This window comes from Malaclemys terrapin, chromosome 1 (genome assembly GCF_027887155.1).
Source record: "Malaclemys terrapin pileata isolate rMalTer1 chromosome 1, rMalTer1.hap1, whole genome shotgun sequence".
NCBI classification, from domain to species: Eukaryota; Metazoa; Chordata; order Testudines; family Emydidae; genus Malaclemys; species Malaclemys terrapin.
The window spans coordinates 151,350,819-151,370,688 of NC_071505.1; the positions used below are offsets into that span (position 1 = coordinate 151,350,819).

A 19,870-nucleotide genomic window follows, 5' to 3' on the forward strand; every position below is an offset into this window, starting at 1 on the left:
TATCATGCGCTATCTCAGATAACTCTTTAGTGCCCATAAGCATGGTACTTTAGCACTGTAAGTCCATGTCTACACTACAAACTTTGGTTGACACAAGTTATGTCAGCATAAAGCTGCCATAGTAAATATATCACTTATGCACTTACATACTTGGCTCCTTGTGTCAGCACTGCGCGTATGCACAAGGAGTGCTTGTATCAGTGCAGAGTGTGGTGCACCATGGGACGGTTTCCCAGTGTGCAATGAGCCACCATCCAATGTGGTGTCTTTGGGGAAGTTTTGGCAATGCATGGTGGGGCAGAAATATGTCATCTAGGGGTGACTGAAAGGAAGGGGTCAACTTCCCAGCATGCAAGCATCTCCATCCCATAATGTCATCTATATTTCATAAGTTTTGCGCCGTTTTAAAAAAATCCCATGAACCCACGCAGTCGTCCTCGCTGTCCACCATCTCTGACAGAAGCATGGAGCCTGCACAGCTTTGCACCATTGTCATGAGCGTGGCAAACATTGGATCAAAATCCTCCAGTATTTGCAGAGGTGCAGGATGGACCACGGCACCGGAGGACACAACGATTGCTTAGAGAACAAATTGCTGTGGGACATGGGAAGAACCAACTCAAGGTTGTTGGTGGCGTTCACAGAGCATCTGTAGGTGGTGGGGTGTCACTTCTGGGCTCGAGAAAGGAGCACTGACTGTTGGGATCCCATCATAATGCAGGCGTGGGATGATGAATAGTGGCTGTAGAACTTTTGAAACTGCAAGGCCACATTCGTGGCTCTATGCACTGAGTTCACCCCATCCCTTCAGCACAGGGACAGCAAATTTGGAGCCGCGCTGACAATGAGGAAGTGAGTGGTGATTGGACTGTGGAAACTTGCAGTACCGGATTGCTACTGGTCTGTGGGAAATCATTTTGCAGTTGGAAAATCCACTGTGGGAGCCATTGTCATGCAAGCGTGCAGGGCCATTAATCGTCTCCTTCTACGCAGGACTGTGACCTTCAGCAATGTGCAGGGCATAGTGGATGGATTTGCAGCAGTGGAGTTCCCGAACTGTGGTGGAGCAATAGACAGTGCACATCTCCCTATTTTGGCACCAGATCATCTTGCCACAGAGTACGTCAACAGAAAGGACTACTTTTCTATGGTAACGCAAGTGTCGGTGGATCACTGGGGATGTTTCACTGACATCACAGATGGCTGATCAGGGAAGGTGCATGACACTTGCATCTTTAAGAACACTGAACTGTTCAGAAAGCTACAAACAGGCACTTTCTTTCCTGACTGGCATATTACCATTGACAATCTTGAAATGCCAGTAGTCATCATGGGTGACCCAACCTACCCATTGCTCATAAAGCCATACACTGTCCACCTGGACGGCACCTAGGAACGACTCAGCTACCAGCTCAGCAGGTGCAGGATGACAGTTTAACGTGCTCTTGGTAGATGAAAGGATTGCTGGCATTGTTTACTTACAAGGTTGGATCTCAGTGGGGAAAAAAACATCCTAATGGTTATAGCTGCCTGCTGTGTCCTGCATAATATCTGTGAAGCAAAGAGGGGGAAATTTGCTGCTGGGTTGGAGGGGCTATCTCCTGAGTTTGAATATCTAGACACAAGAGCTATTCGAAGAGCTCAAAGCAGAGCTATACGGCTCAGGGAGACTGAAAGAGCACTTTAACAGCGAGCCACAGTAATGTGTTGTGGTGGACTGTGCTCTCCCTGGCCCTACTATTTTGGGGCCTGTTAGGAATTGTGTGGTGGTTGGTGCACATTTATTAATAGAACGCTGTCAATGTGCCTGTTAAGTTTGCCGAGCTTGCTGTACATTTTATGGTTATTTCATTTTGTCACTGATCCTCTGAGTTCTCACACTGTACAGTAATAAGTGGGTGCTTTCAGAACTGCTAGGCACTCTGCAGCATATGTTGTGAACTAATAAAGATGAATTATTTTCCAAATAGAATTTTATTCAGTAACAAAACCAGTGCAAAAAAAATCTCTGCAATTTAAAAGCAAATTCATTAAAAACTTAATAAATTAAAGGAACAGAACTTAATTAGGGAAAAGAACATTCATGTCTATTTTACCTACACATACACTGACCTGTGAAAGCCATGGTTGCTGTATGTGATGCTCTAGTTGTCCTTAATATCCTGTGCGGTGGAATAATAGGGGTAAGGATACGGCCCATGGAATGGTGAGGGGGTGATGTAGGGAGGCCCTAGACTGGAGTTCTCTGTGGACTGTAAAGGGAGATGAACCTGGATTGATGAACGTGTAGGCCCACAAGACTCTGTAGCATCAGTCTGCTGTTTGCTCCCCTTATGTCCTGGTGCACCTCCCTCTCTTTTTCTGCTGGGACTCCTGGGCCTTTCTCCTGTTCGCTCTTTCTTTCTCCAGGCCGTCTGCAATGTCCATCCTCCAGGCCCCTTGCTCACACTCTGATGCAGCACTGGCTTGCAGGATCTCTCTCAAGATGTCAGCCTGAGTCCTCTTCTTTCTCCTCTTTATCTGTCTGAGGCATTCCACAGGGGTGGAGGAGGAACACCTGAAGGCCGCAATGGCAGCTGCCGCAGATTAAACTTGCGCCATAGTCAGTATAGTCACAATGGAGAGTGACCGTTAAGGTTAAGAGCTCCCTTCCCTTGTTCCCCTAAAGCATTAAGACATGCCCACTGACACTTCTGCTTTGGCGTGCTTGTGCAGGGCGCCACTCACAGCGCCAGCCATGGTGAATGTGGCTCACCAGGCATGAGGGAAATGAGGAGAGAATTGCTTGGTTGCATAAAACTATGAGTATAGGGCAACGGCACTGAATACTGGCACCGTTTTCCATCTATCTCACTTCTGAAGGTAACAAAGGCACAGAGGACACTGCTGCTCCTAGTGTCCAGGGCCGGCTCCAGGCACCAGCTTCTCAAGCAGGTGCTTGGGGCGGCCGCTCCGGAGAGGGGTGGCAGGTCCAGGTATTCGGCGGCAATTCGGCGGACGGTCCCTCACGCCGCCTGGGAGTGAAGGACCTCCCGCTGAATTGCCGTCGCAGATCACGATCGCGGCTTTTTTTTAGATCGCGGCTTTTGTTTTGTTTTGTTTTTGTCTTGGCTGCTTGGGGCGGCCGAAACCATGGAGCCGGCCCTGCTAGCGTCCCAAAGCTGTGCGGGCCTGTATGCTGCTAGCCTGTGTACTGCAATAGTGCCTGCCAAAGTTACCACAGAGTGGCATGGGAAAATGTCCTACCAGGGAGGAAGAAATAAGACCGCCATTCCTAGAAATCTTCGGGAGAGGACTGCACAGTACCTCCATGGAAGTTTCATACAGATTTTTCAAGAGAATTCAAAGGACATGCCTGTGTACATAAACAAACTGCTCTGCATGCCATACACCCCCCCACACACACACACCCCACCCCCTGACAGGACAATGAAAAGCAGATAACAACTCTACCTCTGTTTGTTGTACCGCTACCTCTTCTAGCACAAATAAACTAATGAAAAGTCAAAAGCCATGTCCTGTTAAATTGGGGGCGCCATCACTGTAATGGGAAGTAAATGTACACACTTACACAAGGATCCTTTCCCTGCATCAGGCTCACCCATGCTCGACTGACTGGACTGCTGTGGCGTCTCAAACAGATCCTGGCTTGCAGTATAACTAGACCACTGGTCACATGTCTCCTATCTTCCTCCTTGTCATCTTCCATGTTCTTCTCACCCTTGCTGTTCATGCCAGAACCTGTAACTCGGGCTCCTCAGAAGTATCCACAGTGGTTTGCAGGATGATGGTGGGGATTCTGCCAAGTAAACAGCTCTTTGTAAAAGTGGCAGGTGTGCAGCTTAGCACTAGCTTCACTGTTTGCCTCCCCGGGCTTCTGATATGCCTGCTGCAGTTCCTTTGCTTTCACGTGCCGCTGCTGGTCTCTGTTGTACCCCTTCTCCTCCATCTCCCAGGCAATCTACTCATAGATGTCCACATTTCAATGGCTGATATGTCACTCTGCTTGCTCAGCCTCTTCTCCCCACAGACCAAGGAGATGCAATATCTCCTTTCTATTCCTGGCCACAGCACAATTGGAGCATGTATTGGCATGGTTACTGGGCGTTTGTATGCATCAATGGAGAGCTGCTAGGTGTGCTCGCCAAGCTGGACAATCAGGAAAAGGCAATTCAGAAATGTATGGGACTTTAAAAGGGACAGGGGCTTTCTGATCTACATGACCCCTGGGCAATGAAGTTCACAGTTGTGACCACAGCAGTCAGTGTGGGGTGTTGTGGGACAGATGCTGGGACTACTGGGGTTACTATAAGTAACACAGTGTCTACACTCATGCTGCGTTGACCTCAGTACACCGACCATGGCTCTACCTCACTCAGGGAGGTGGTGTTACTGCATCGCTGTAACGGGGCGCTTATATCAGTGGGAGGCAAATTTAAGTGTAGATACCCACACAACTAAGTTGGTGCAAGGAGGCTTACATTGACCTAACTTTGTAGTATCAGAGGGGTAGCCGTGTTAGTCTGTTGTAGTGTTGATCAGCCCTAAGCAATGGTCCCACCAGATCACTGTTTAGGGGCATTAGCAGAAGTACTGTGAGAGAAGCTGGCCCGGCCCTGCCTGTGCCATACCTGTACTGTAAGCTAACAGAATTTTGGAGTCTGGGATTGTGAATCCTGCACCTTTCATAAGTGCTAGGAAATAGTTTTAAAAGATGCTAAGGCAGATTTGTGGTGTCCGTGCTCTGATTATCTCTGCATGAAATTTCCCTCAAGATTTTGTACTGTTTCTTTATTTGCTTCCAGCAGGGGGAGATGGGTCCAGAGAGCATTTCTACTGGGAAAACAAAAGGACTGTGATACATTTTAATCGTGAGGCGCTCTCTGAGATTTTATGTATGGTTCCAGGTTGTTTGGTGGTTTCTGTCCCTCTCTCTTGCATCCTTTTACCTATAATAATAAATAAAACTGACCAGCCTTGAGGGATTACATGTTTCAGAGTTTGAGACCCTGGAGTGAATTTCTTCCCCATCCCGCATTTTATGATGATGACTATTAAATAGTTACATGATGGTACTGCCCAGAGGCCTCAGTCAGGACTGGGATGCTTGTGCTAGGCACTATATAAATACATGAGAAGATGAGAGTTCCCAGTCACTCTTTCCCTTGCAGTTTCATCTCGGGGGAACTAGTCTCTCCCTGCAGCCCTCCTCCATTATTGCCCATGCAGTTCCATCTCTGGGGGGAGGTTGGGGGTTGCAAGGGGATTTGACTTCCACTCTGAGTCCCTGAGGTGACCAGAACCTTTTGGATGGTCTTGGTTCTCTCTTTGTCCCTGGTCAGGGGCCCTCTCTCCTCAATTTTTAACTGTATGGGTATTTGGGGTGTCACATGAACCCTGGGAATGATTTATTTCCTTTGCTCTTACTGATGCCCCCTCCATCATTCTCTCTATAAACTATATTGATGCCACTCTCCACGAAGTGCACCCTAAATATATTTAACTAATTTATTTAACTAACTATTTAAATTTAGATTTAATGGGATAGATATTTTCGTCTAGGTAAATACTCAGAGAAAAGGAAATATTTAGTGAGCTTTAGCATTGTGTGGCAGATGCTCCTCACGTTGCATAATTGTTAATCTTCAGCAAATATGTTTTCCTTACTCCACTGGCATTTAATTGACATACAATAGCGCTTATTAAATGTAAATGAAATGCATATGGGAGACCCTGTAAAAATAAGGTTGTATATCACACTCCTGGCTGTTTGGCACAACGTGATGAATTCCACTATAGTCAACTTCATCACTGTGCCAGCTCTCACTGCAACAGTGAGCATCCTCACAACCATGCCCCAGTCAATGCCAGCTGGGTAAGCTTCCTCCCGGCAGTGCTCTGCCCATGCCAGCTTGGACACCAGCAGCGTGAGCTTCCTCGCAACAGTGCCTTGGGAGTAGCAGCCTCTGAATTGAAGCTTTCTGGGGAGTTCTTTTTCAGCACCATCAGGTTCTTTTTCAGGACTAGGGTAAGGTTTGAGGAAACCCCAATGGTCTAGGCCTTCTCCCCGCAGTGCCCGGGTAGAGCCAGCCCCTTGCTGCAGCAGCTTGAGAGCATTAGTTCTCATTGTATTGGCTTAACCCTTTGGTTTCTGGTAGTTTCCCCTTGTTGGTCCCATTGCCCTTAAGTTCCCCCAGAGGAATTCTCAGTCTCTCTCATCTCCTTGCTTGACTACAAAGAGCTAGTCTCTTCTGCTGCTGCTGTCAAAGCTGTATCCGCTGTGAGGGGCCCAGGCCCTTATTTCCTAGTGCCAGGAAAGTTAGGCCTGGTCTTCAGCACACATGGGGATTGTTTAAATACTTATAAGCAACCTTCCGCACAAAGGGGACAAGGGGCTGCTGACACCCCCCACCCCCTGCTTTGGGTCCCCCTTGTCCTCTGTAACTATCCAGAAGTCTGACTCTTGGGAATAGAAAACATACAGGGGGCCAATTATTGCCCCTCCCTTGGCAATGGGACTGAATGGGGCAACAACTGACAGCCAGGCTGCTCTTCAGACCCTTTGGTTACCTGCTCTCCTCTTGTCACCCCTTCTGTCTTCACCCTTCATTGCTTCTGCCCCCAGCCCCAGTGCATTAGCCCCTGAGCATGTTACGTGTGCAGCGGCACTGGCCAGCCATCCCTAGGAGCAGCTCTTTCCATCCCTCCTCTGTGCAGGGAAGAAGGCAGGCATCAGCAGTAAAACATACGGCTATTCCTCTCCATTAATTTAGTCTCCCGTCTCTTGTGATGGTGATAGTATGTGAGCTAAGGGAGTGTTCCCCGGGGTCGGCAAAGCTGCTGCAGGGATCAGGGCTCAGCTGCCAGTGCTGACATTCAGGGAGGACAGACTGAGTATTCACACTGCAGGCAACTCAATACGAGCATTGTCTCCAGTTCATCCCTCAAAGGCTGGGGTGGGGGGACTGGACTGTTTATCTGGTGCAGGAAAGAGCAAGAGGGAAAAAACAAGATTTAGCCTGAAAAGTCAGTTGCCAAGAATGTTCCTCTTTAAATCAACTAGCTTCTGATTTCAGGCCACACTGCCAAGTTCTTCTCCCCCTTTCTAGCCGCCTTCTTAATATTCCCTGTATCTTCCTTCCTTCCTTTCCTCACTGCCCCCTTTCCAGCATCTCTCTCACTCTGTCTTCCTTTTTCAGCTCCCTGTTTTCCTTCCCCTTTTTCAGACTCCCTGCCCTCTTCCTCTCTCATCCCTCTGTTTGACTCCTTTCTTCCCCTCATCTCCCCTTTCCCACTTCCCCCTGCTCCCTTTCTCATCCTTCTTGTCTCTCTCATCCCCCACTTCCCATCCTTACTGCCTTCTTTCTCTTTATCCATATTTCTCCAGCCTCCTCCCCATCCTTTTTCCAATGCCCTCCACCCTCCCTCTCATCTTTCCTTTCCAGTCTCCTCCTCTTCCCTTTTTTCCTTTCTCATCCCCCTTTTTTCCAGCCCCCTCTGTCCCCCACTCCTGCCCAGTCCCATATTTCCCTAACTTAGGTCTCTTTCTAAGCTCCCAAGTCCCTGTTCTGAAGGAATCGGCCAGGCCTCAGATGGAGCTGTTGTCGTGACAACCTAAAGAAGCATCAGGCTTTGATCAGGGCTGGCTTCTGCTGAAGGGGGCAGTTGTGCGAAGAGGCGGGGGATGGATGGGGTGGGGGGGGAGTGGTGGGTGGGTTACACAGAGCGAGGAAGACAGGAGATGCTGCTGTTCAGGGCTTCGCTGCCCCCCCACACCCACCCTGCTCCTACTGTAGTGCTGAGCTTCTGTTTCACTAGTAAGGCTCCCTCCCTCCCGCCCCTCCTTGCCTCGCTCTGCCTGGGAAAGTGGGTTAGGAAGGGAGCTCAGTGCTCAGAGACTGCACAGCCACTCACAGGAGCAGGAGCATCCACACGCAGGGGGGAAGCACACAGGACTCTTCTTTTTCGTTTTCCTTTTTTAACCATCACTCCAGATAGACTTAATTATTTTTTTACATCTGTTTTTTTTTTTTTCCTCTTGCTTCATTTTGATCTCTTCCCCAAGCATCCCCCCACGTTTCTTTTTTGTTGGAGTCTTTTGCTCAGACTTTTTGGAGAATTTTTTTTTTAGCTAAGCCAGCACAAGACTGAAAAGACCGAGAGAAAGTGGCAGCTAAGAGAGACTGCAAAATCACCTCTTCCTGGGGTTCTCCGGCAGAGACAGAGTTGCACATTATTTTTACTGTGTTTTCACATACAGCTCTCTAGCTAGCCATATACACGTGCAGAGAGAGAGAAGTACATACATTGAAACTCAAGCAGCCCAGCCATGGGAGGAAGGGCTCAGCCTGATCGGAAACAATTACCGTTGGTCCTACTGAGATTGCTTTGCCTTCTCCCTACAGGGCTGCCAGTCCGCAGCTTGGATTTTACCCGAGGCACCGATAACATCACCGTGAGGCAGGGGGATACGGCCATCCTCAGGTAGGGCATTTTGCCAACTTTTTCTTGTGTGTGTTGTTTTACCCCCTGAACTGCAGTAGTGATTGCTGCTAGAATCGGGGCTGTGTGCATGTGTATTTCTGTACCTTAATGTCACCCAAAAGCTTCTGAACACCCCCCCACCACCACCACCCTCTGGCGAAGAAGGATTTTATTGGGAAAAGGGAAATGTGCTCATGCACGTGTGTTTCACTGGTCCCGCAGTATCAATGGATAAATTGAAAGGGGTCCAGCTGTGCTTGCCAGATGTTCAACTGCTCTCTCGATACTCCATTTTACTCCTATGCAAAACTTTATTCACTGTGTTGCCAGAACTCTGATATGAGATCCTTTTGGAAGATATGACTTTTATTTGTTTAATACATTCGGGTGTCTCATTTTAAGAGCTGTGAAGTAAAGAGGTACCAACTCTGAGAAAAAGAGGTACCAACTCTGAGAAAAAGAGGAACCAACTCTGAGATCCGTCTGAGTTATGTCTCTGGTCACTGTATTGACTTCCTTTCATAGCTGAAGAAATGGGTCTATACTGTATATACATGTACTAAGGGTTCTCTTGGGGGTATTGTTGCATGGGAAGGATGATTCTCTAGTATTGTGCAGAGCCAAGATTAACTGCTCCCCGTGGAGGCTTTGTAAGGGTCATTCCCAGGCTATCTAGGCTTTGAACAAACCAATGTCCCACCTAACTAAAATAAAATAAACTATCTCCCACAAGCTCCTTTTCAAATCCTACTTTTACCCAACTTACCTACTGTAACTACCCCTACTGGACGAAGTGTGTGTGTGTGTGTGTGTGTGTGTGTGTGTGTGCGCGCACATGCATGCATGCACTGTATATTATGGCAGTAAAAGTACTGGACACCATCTAAAATAAGCCTGTAATCTGTGTGAGTAGCTGATAGTGCACAAACCCTGGAACATCTAGGGAGCAATTCCCTAGCAAAGCTAACTGCAGCAGCAAAGTTTTCTTTCTCGTCCTCTGAAATAAATCCTGCTAGATGTCACTAAGTGTCTTGCTACATGATCTGCTGTGCCCTGCCCTGCATTCTTTAGTGATGGAGGAGTATGTGTGTAGGGAAGATGTTAGGAAATAGGGGGGTGTATGTGTGTGTTCGTTCCTTCCTTCTCTCATTGCTTGTGTTTTGATCCTGGAATATCCTTTCAGCAGATTTCATTCCCTGGCTCTCCAGACTTGTTAACTTGCATGTAAGGTTTATCCACATGGAGTAATAGGATTTGCAGAGTAATTCATCCGCCTTGCGTTCATGATGGAAGGGTTTAGACGCAACACGGAAAACACCTAACAACGAGTGCTGCATCTGATTCCAGAGTCCTCTCCCCTCCTTCCACTCTGTTGGGATTCGTACATTTCATTAACCTTTTTCAGCAGGACTCCCCACCCTGCTTATATGCTGCAGTTTTTTAATGCAGGTTTATTCCATGGCTCACCACTTTCGATGAGCAGCAGGGAACAGTGTTTGTAGGATGTGCTCAGAACATATGGCAGCAACCAAGCTATTAAGCTCACTTGACCACCCCGGTCATTGGATTTCTATTTCTCACTTAACCCTGCAGCCCTGGAGTTTATCAAGATGCTTTGTATTAAAACTGCATTTGCAGCAGAGTAGAATGTGTGTATCATTGAGGTGGTATTTGTAACTGCCATGTGTGAGGGTTTGTCAGTGTGAGCTGAATAAGGATACCTATGAGCGCGTCTCAGGCGTGTGAAGGGAGTGTTTGGTTGCCAGTGTTGTGCCAGACACTAAAAGTGATCCAGCTGTGTGAGCCAGATGTGCAGTAAGTTACACGCTCACACAAGCTCTGCATCTCCAAGCTTTATTACTTGCCCCAAGCAAGATGATGTTCCTGGATTGGTGGATCTCTGTCAGAAGTAATTGTGGACAGCGTACATGCACTCGCTTCCTTGGCCAGTCTTCCTAGGCTCTTTTAAAGAGATATGACAGGCTGTGTGGTGTTGGTTCCTTATGACGAACAGTTCTACTAGGTATGGCTTACTACCACCTTTCTTATGTCATTTCACTCCTTGCCTGAGAGGAAATGGGGAAGACTTGGTTGGTTAGGAGCCAGGGCTGCCACTTGGGGCTGGGATGGTAAAAAGCATCCTTTCCAGTGATCTTAAGTCTCTGCGTGATCTGGGGTGAAATTTCATCCTCACAGCATTACAGCAAGGACCTGTTTGTTGGTTTTCCCCCACTGTCTCCTCCCCAGTTCTGCATGAAGGGTCTCATTTGAAGAGATCCTTCCATTGCCTGTATGTCTGTGGCCTTGTCTGCACTACCATTAATTTAAAATGCTTTCCCTGTAATACTCTTTCTGGTGCAGCTCCATCAATGATAGCAAGAGTGGAAGAGTTACCCAAACCTTATGCTGGCCCCCTGCACGGGGTGAACTTAACCCTTAGTCATTTTTCTAATGCCCATCACGTCATCAGCTGAACACAAAATGGGCCAAGTTCATCCTGGTCTAACTCCATTGGGTGAATGATGCTCAGTTACAGCAGAGAAGTCCAGTCAGGTCACCAGAAGTACTCCCAATTTACACCAGTCTCCAAAGCTGATTCCGGAGTACCACTGAGGCGGTACTGTGTGCCCTTGACTCCCAGTGACTTCACAGAGAGATTAGGCTCCGAAACACCTTCCAGAAGATGCTCAGTTGCTTGGAGGATCAGGACCTCTCTGACGGCAGAATCTAGCCCACTATTCTCGAGTGTTTCCAAGCACAGAAGAAAAAAAAAATCTGATTTTGATTTATTGCTGAAAAATCTAAAATTTGATCCAACTTCTGAATAAATGGCCAATTTCCAATTTGACCAAATGTTTAAAAAAAATACTCCATTTTGGTGTGAAAATGGATATTGGAAATTTCAGCCCAAAGGGCAGTTGATTTCTGAAAGTTATATGTGCATCAAAAGAGCAGCTACAATCACATTTCCAGCAATAATTACAGTGCTGAATGTGTGATCCTGTAATATAAGCAGTTTACTCACACTCTGTTTTTGGCCTTCAAATATCTTATTGATAGCCTGCATTTGCAGCAATGCTTATGGATAAAGCCCCTCAAGCAGAACACTAACATGGCATCAAAACAAAGTTTATGTTCTATGCTATCTGGAAAAAAGAAAAGTAAAAGCTGTTTAGATTACAGTTAGAATTAGAATATGATTTATAACAGGAAGCACTGAGCTGAGCTCTTTGCTAGAAATGACTATGGATGTATCCAGCGGTGTAAAGTAGCATATTAACGTAGTCCTGACAGTAAAATCATAATCATTATTATTATTTGCATTATGGCAGCACTTCAAGATCCCAAGGTGCTGTGCTTAGTAAGAGACAATCCCTGCTCCATAGAGTTTTTAATCTATTAGACAACGCAGACATAGGTTGGGAGGTGAAATGACTTCCCCAGGATCACACAACCAGTCATGGAATAAAACCTTCTCTAGTGTCCTATCCGCTGTACCACATTGCCTCTCAACCAGTTAATACAGTAAGCCAATGAATGCAACGGACCAGAGTTTTCATTAGTATGTCTTGATTTGCATTGGCAGGTCGTCTTCCTCTCTAGTTAAACAAGGCCTTGGTGTTAGGTAGAGTGGGCAAACATGGAGAGAGATAAACATATCAAGATCTGTTACAGAAGAACTAACTATACTTCTGCTAATATTTTGTGTGTATCTTTACTACACTACTGTGTATGTGTGTATGCAGGTATATAGGGGTATGTGGTGTGTGTGTGTGTGTGCGCGCACACGCAGGGATGGAGGGATGCTGCAAAATATACAGGAATGGCAGCAGATGGTGTCGCAAAATATATGCCTAGTGATAAGGAGAATCACAAGATGTACCTTCCTGGAGGCTAGAGGGCTCACAAAATATATATGCCCAATGGTGACAGGGGCCATCATGAAATATATATATACACACCCCAGAAACGGGTGTAACAGATCACAAACAAGGCCTCAATGGGGAATATGAAAAGGAAGTTGTATTGATATACATATGGTGTTTATACATATAACTTATGTTCAAAAAAGTGGAGGAGGAGCGACTGCGTCAGACTGTTGCTTTAACCTCCTCCCCTGGGTCTTCACATGCACTTCAGTTTGCAATTAAGTGCCATATGTTTTCCTGCTTAGTTGGCATTAAAATGTATATAGCAGTGCGAGTTACCTGGAGTGTCTCTGAGCCCATCTCTCTTCTGCTCCCCTTGCCTTGAATTAAATTGAAGTTACTGGGATCTATGGTTTCTAACTATAATGTTTTCAAATATGTATTGCATATACTGCTTTTGAAACCCAGATGCATAGAGGGCTGGTTCTGATAGAGTGACAAAGCCAATTCACATCTGTTGTAACTGGATTGGGTTTGGTCCTGGAATTAATTTAGCCATTCTCATTCTGGGTGCCTTACTTTTGCCTGTCCATCAAAATTCACTTGGATTTGCAAAGCCTCATGCTCCCTATGAGTAAGGGCAATAGGAGGCCACAAAGATGAAGTCGGAAGTTTACTTAGTTTTTGTTTTTGCTGTCCTCTGATATGAGAAACATTAGTGTGATTTTCAGCTAAATCTGATACAAAAGCATTCGCTCCATGCTTTAAGGTGCATCTCACATGTCTGGTTTTTTTTTTTGGTAAGTAATAATAACTAATAAAGGTACATTTCACCTCTGCCCAGAAAACAACTATTTCAAAAGAATCTGTGTCACCAATATACTATATTATTTTCACAGTGGCACCTAGAAGCCCCAGATATGGACAAGAGCTCTTTTGTGCTAGGCACTGTACAAACTGTAGCAAAGGGGATACATTGAGCCCTGGCTATTGTCGTGGAAAAAGTCACCCATGCATTATTTTTGATCAAAGACTCAGCCTGAGACCTGTTTATTGGATACACACCAACGTGTTGGGGGCAGCAGCTATTGGAACTGCTCCCCACAAAGCAAAGCATACAGGAGCTTTTAAAGCTTAAAACCACAAACAAATTACACATACTTGAGTAATAATGACCTTATTTGGAATTAACACAGGTTAAGAGTTAGGGTCTTTTCGGTACTTTCCAGCACCCTTTTGCAACCTTGCCTTGTATGGAAGTAATTGAGTTAAGGTCTCCTCCGTACTTTCCAGCATCTTGCTGCAACTTTGCCTTTTATGGGGTGCTGTTACACAATGCCCTTCACGGGGTACAATAGCATAATGGGGAAGTTACACAGTTGGTACAGGGGAGGCATGGGTTACATTTATAATTGCTTCACACTTATAGGTTACATTACAAGTGGTTATTGTATTTCAAAAGCAGTAGGCACATAGTGCAAATTGTTCCTGTTTCAGGGGCTTTCCATTGCCTCTCCCCACTGCCCCTCTCCCCCTTCCCCAACTCCTTCCTCAATTACAGTGGTTACAGACTCAACTCTTAGCTTGGTTCAGGCTTTGGGCCTGCTAGCCACAAGGCGGGTCTAGGCCAAGCAAGCAAAGGCCTAGACCATTAGGGCTAGCCTAATTTCCCGCCCACACTATGAAGGCATAGATACGGTTTACCATTTTTTAAAATAACAAAAAGAGGACACTCCAAGGGGCTCCGCCCCCTTCCCCGGCCCCACCCCAACTCCGCCCCTTTCACAAAGTCTCTGCCCCCTCCCCTGAATGCTCTGCCCCCCTGCTCCTCCCCGTCCCCTGCTTCCCGCGAATCAAATGTTCGCGGGAAGCCTGAAACAGGGAGGCAGGCAGCAGGTAAGCTAGGGCGGGGGGGGGGGGGGCGCGAGGAGGTGCGGCCCAGTCCGGCCCCCTGGCCGAGCGGCTCGGGCCCGGCTCGGCTCGGGCCTTGGGGCACCAGCCCCAGTTCCAGCTGAGCGCGCCCGCCCCGGCCCTAGCGGTTCCAGCTCAGCTCAGGCCCCGGGGCACTGGCCCTGGCCAAGCGGCTCTGGCCCCGGCGGCTCTGGCCCGGCTCAGGCCCTGGAGCACTGGCCCCGGTTCCGGTGGAGCGCGCAGGCCCCGTCCTGCCTCGGCCCCGGCGGCTCCAGCTTGGCTCGGGCCCCAGGACACGGGCACTGGCCCTGGCTGAGTGGCTCCGGCCCAGCTTGGCTTGGGCCCTGGGGCACCGGCCCTGGTTCTGGCCGAGCATGCTGGCCCCGGCCGAGTGGCTCCGGCTTGGCTCAGACCCCGGGGCACAGGCACCGGCCCCAGCCGAGCGACTCCGGCCCTGGCGACTCCAGGCCCTGGCGACTCCAGCTCCACAGGCCCATCCGGCACCAGCCCTGGCTGATCGGCGCCAGCCGGCGGCCAAGCACCGCCAGCCCCAACGGCTACGGCTCCAGCTCCAGCGCGGATCCAAGCCCCACGACCCCTCCCTATTTTCTCGGACATGTCCGGCTTTTTGGAATTTCCCCCCGGACGGGGATTTGACAACCAAAAAGCCGGACGTGTCTGGGAAAATCCAGACGTATGGTAACCCTAGCATAGATCCATTGAAATCAAGGGCGTTACACCCACTTACGCTATGGTTGAATTCCACTTATGCTTTTTAATAGCACATTAGTGTGACGTTATAAAGTGTTTGTATATTTCAGATCCTGCGTGCATTTGTGCGTATATGTCTGTATCTGTGTACGTGTGCATATTTAAAATGGGGGGGGGGGTTGCTTGTCTCCATTTGTGAATGGGATTGTGTGTGTACTTGTGTGAGTGCACGTATGCTTATTAATGTTGCCATTAGTATGTGTTTGAGAGGCAGTGCTGACTAGTGGGCAGAGCTGGAGAGGGCAAACTAGAACTGCTTGGTCTGTATTCCTGGCTATTACATCACTGATGTAATACACTCTGCAACTCTGGGTATTTCACATCCCTGCTCTGTGCCTCAGTTTCCCCTGCAGTTTCAAGATAGATAATGATTTTTTTTCTTTCCTATAGCTGCTCAGTGAGAGTGGGTAGGGTTAGGTTTATATTAAACCTGTAAATCCAATCGCACCTTGAACCACATGACTTTCTGTGAACGTGACAAGAGAAAATTACCTTTAAACTCTATACGCAGAAGTCACCCCCCAGCTGGTGAACGTGAGAGAGAAGACATCTTTGGGTGGAGTCCCTTTGTAGTGTGTCAGTTCCCATCAGTCCTGTTTCCAAGATCCACAACTACACTACAAGGCAGCCACATTGGAAGACCTGGTACCACAACTCTCTGTGATGATGTTAATGCATGATTCTGCTGAGCCTCATTATGTATCAGAGATGGTACTTTAGCCCAGGATATGTCAGTGTTTAACTGTTGGGGAGCACAACTACTGTCTAACCAGGGACTCCAATACGACTGCATGCCGTCTATGTTAGTCCTGTTCTTTTCCAACTCCTTCTCTCTTGCTCTGCTCTGCCAATCTTGTGTGAGAGCCGGGTAAGGGAGACCGCAGCGCAGAACTCTGTGTCCATTCACTCTCTTTCCTCTCAGAGCAAACAAAACCTGCGTTGAAATCCACTGGCAGGCAGCATCCATGGCTTTGAATAGTAAATACCAATCTCTCCCCTTCCCCTCCTCCCCCATCTCTTTCTCGGTTATTAAATTGACAAGGCACTTAGCCAATTACCCAGTCGTAGTCTCAGCTGTATTTATGGCGGAGGAAAAGGCAGTGCACAACACTCTTGTCTTAGAGCTTCCGTTGAATCTCCCTTGCGTGCTGTAGCATATTTCTTTGCTTGTGTGAGCTGGCTTAGGACGCTCAGGGAAAGAAACCAATGAAGGGGGCAAGAGAAGAAAGGGAGGATTGGAGGGAGAAGTCACAGGAGAAGCAGGATGTCTAATAGCCTAGAGCAGCTAAAAACCAGGGCTTTTCTCATTTGCCATTGCTTTTGCCTTCAGTTGTGCAGAAGAGCAATGCCTTTGTTTCATAAGAATGTGATGTATGTAAAATATAATGATTGTTGCTGCTTCATTTGTTTGCTGTGGCTATAATGCAGGGCTAGGAGACAGTAACTGTGCAGTGGTATACCGTAAATATATGACTCAAAGCTAGAGGACCATGGCTCCTCAGTGATACAGTGTGAATGTAGAACTCAAGGCAAAGAGGACTAGTCAGTGACATACTGTGCCTGGAACACATAGCCTGTGGTTCAGTATCATTTGCCAAATATTAAAGCTTAGGCAAATAGCAGAAAAAATGGCCTGTGAATATTTTCTTGAATTTAAAAAATGAATTCACTTTGGCTGCAGCTGTGCTCCTTTTGTTTGAGAGCATTTTTTTTCCTCTCTGGGAATATTTCAGCAGCTGAGTTTTACTTGCCCTGATGTTCATTGAAAGCAAATTTTAAACAGACCAGAAGATGAGCAAATGAGAATCTGACTGCACCCTCTGCAGCTGGGACTGTGTGTGTGTACTATACACACACATTCTCACACACACTCACACCCATGTAATTACTTTGTGTCAGTGACTGTTCATGACACGGGCTAGTGAATGCAATGCACCTGATATATTTTGTGGGACATGGCTTGGGGAATCAGTGGGAGATGATGTTTCCCATAACCCCTCACCAGACACCCGTTGCAAAGGCAGTTAAACAAGCCAGATGTGAATCTGATTGCACCTTGAACCACATTACTTTATGTGAATGTGACAAGAGAAAATTACCTTTAAATTCTGTACCCAGCCAATCAATCTTACAGCAGCCTTATTTTTCTAGGAATGATATCTCAGGCAAGGCATATCCAGGACTGAGAAAGAAAGGTTAAAATGTTCTAAAATCCTTATCTGCTCCCTTATCACGACAGTAACTAAGCTCTGGGCACTTCTTCATACCCTCCTCCAGATAACTAGCCTGATCCCAAGTCCAATGAAATCAGTGGGAATCTTTCCATTGATTCAGTGGTCTAGGGATCAGACCCCGTAAGAGTTATTGCATTCATCCAGCCAGGGGACAGAAACAAAAGCATGTGACTTATTTCACCAATCACAACTAAGCAAAGTGTTTGTGAATTTAAGCCCTTGTGCAAAAAAAAAAAAACAACCACCACTCACTGAGTGAATTCAGATAGTGAATCAGTTTGAGAAAATCACCATCTGCCCAGGGCTGGACAAACGCAAAAGGAAGCTGAATTAACTGAGTGATTGTTCCCTGTGAATTATTTGCTCAGTCAGCTCTGGCAAATGTTACAGAAGGGCTTGGGTCAGTGGGCCCCCCATTGATAGAACTCAGAGCCAGCTGGCTTGGTAGTTTATTGGTGCCTAACATTAGGGAGTGATTTGAATCCCCATGCCCCAGTATCAGGGGACATGGGAGAGACACAACTTGCTGGGTGTCTGTTAGGTGTCAGAGCATATGGGTTTATTATCAGAGGGGTAGCCGTGTTAGTCTGGATCTGTAAAAAGCAACAGAGTCTCCTGTGGCACCTTTAAGACTAACAGAAGTATTGGGAGCATAAGCTTTCGTGGGTGAATACCCACTTCGTCAGACACATGCATCTGACGAAGTGGGCATTCACCCACGAAAGCTTATGCTCCAATACATCTGTTAGTCTTAAAGGTGCCACAGGACTCTCTGTTGCTTTTTATGGGTTTATTAGCAGTTAGAAGAATGGGAAGATTTTAAGTCTCCAGGGTCGGGGTTTGGGTGAAGAAGGTGGGGTTGGAATGCTCAGGCCCCGTCAGTATTTCCATTAGCCTGCAGTTTGCTTATTAAATGGAGACGTTCCTTCTTCAGCCTCCTGCCATTTCGCAGACGGACTTTGTTCCCCTCCAGTTCCATCGGTCAGCCCAGTAGATTTATCTGGGATGTTGAGCTCTCAGCTGCATTATTGTTCCAGACGGTAGGTTGAGGAACCTCTGACCCCTGCAGCGCCTCCATCTATGAAGCTCCTGCACCCAAGGCAACCTGTTTAGAGTGTCACCCTCTTCTCCTCCATCATCTTCCCTTTCCCTGGGAACATCTTGAACAACCATTTCATTTCTAGAACAGATGAGCCGGCAAGAGCTGCGTGACTCAGACACTCACAGCCCATCATCCTTGAGCACTTCAGCTCCTCTTCTTCTTCTTTGAAGTAACCCATTTTGGCTACATTGATTGGATTCCCTGTTCACTCCTTTCTCATGTCCTCACTCCTGTGCTGCTGACTGGATAAAAACAGAGCTGACAAGCTGTATCAGTAGTAAATGTAAAGGAATAGGCTGGCTTCTGAATTTCTGGACCCTCTAGAGAGACACGTGGAGAATGACACACATCCCCACCAGCAAAGACTCACATGCACAGACACGTGCTGATGTACATCCAACCATAAGCATTTGTTTAATTCCTGGATTTGATGAATATTTAATTTAATATTTGGTATAATTTGTAGATACATTATAAAAATAGGTGTCTGTGTTTGTAAATTAAGACCCTGATCCTGCACACACTTTAGCACATATTTAACTTAATACACTGAGAATATTTGACTTTAGTGGGACTACTCACGTGAGTACAGTGCAAGTCTTTGCAGAATCAGAGCCTGCATCACTTATCTCCACCTTCCCCTCCTCTTCGCCATTACAGGGAGCTAGTTATTGTCTGTCACCTGTAAGAAATTTTCCAGCTACTAACTGGCAGGTTTAGAAGTGGTTGGTGGTAGCTGATGTGTGTTTATGCAATAAACAAACCAGGATGTAGATAATAAATATAAAAAGTATATTACTTGTTGTCTTAAACTGTGAGCTCTTCAGGGTAGGGGCTATGTCTTTTGAATCATGTGGACCATGCCTAGTACCATGTGCCGTATGTGGGCACTAGTAATGACAAATCATCCCATAGTGATGGATGGGAGGGGTTACTAGCACCTGCACTTGCTGCTACCCCTGTCCCTGATAACTATGTATCGCCACTGACTACAGCCATCGTGGTAGTCCCATTGCTGTTGAGAGGGATTATAGCATCATTTTCTTCTTCCCCATTAATACTTGTTCCTCTCAATCATTTGAAGTAGCCACAAACTCCTAGCCTTAGAGTTAGGCTGGCACACAATGCATCCCATTAACCTCTCCTCCTTCTCTCTGTTGGTATCCCGCTTGTCTTGTGCTCCCAGCAGGCAGGGCTGGCTCCAGGCACCAGCCCACCAAGCATGTGCTTGGGGCAGCGCCTGGAGGGGGGCAGCGCGGCGCTCCGGCCCGAGAGCGGGGCCGCGACTGGGCTCGCCGCCCTCCCCGCGGCACTCCGGCTGCCAGGGAGAGCGGAAACGCAGCGGGCTCGCCGTCTTCCCCCCCAGCGCTCTGGCTGCCGGGGGCTCTCCGCCCTGCCCCCTGCGCTCTGGCCGCCGGGGAGAGCGGAGAGCCCCGGCTCCCCAGCGCTTCGGCCCGGTCGGGGATTGCGGGACCGCGGCCGGGCTTGCCGCCCTGCCC

The 19,870-nt window shown here is 47.5% G+C and overlaps 1 protein-coding gene across 2 annotated transcripts in view; it reads left to right on the forward strand.

The window, feature by feature from the left end:
- Nucleotides 1–7,844: 7,844 nt before the first annotated feature.
- LSAMP (limbic system associated membrane protein) overlaps nucleotides 7,845–19,870 on the forward strand; it is a 442,951-nt gene continuing 430,925 nt past the window's right edge. The window contains exon 1 of one of the 2 annotated variants that reach the window (XM_054043629.1): nucleotides 7,845–8,484. In XM_054043629.1, coding sequence (XP_053899604.1) covers nucleotides 8,330–8,484 — 155 coding nt within the window. In that variant the 5' untranslated portion in view covers nucleotides 7,845–8,329. The remainder of the gene's footprint in view (nucleotides 8,485–19,870) is intronic. The other variant, XM_054043636.1, reaches the window with a different exon arrangement.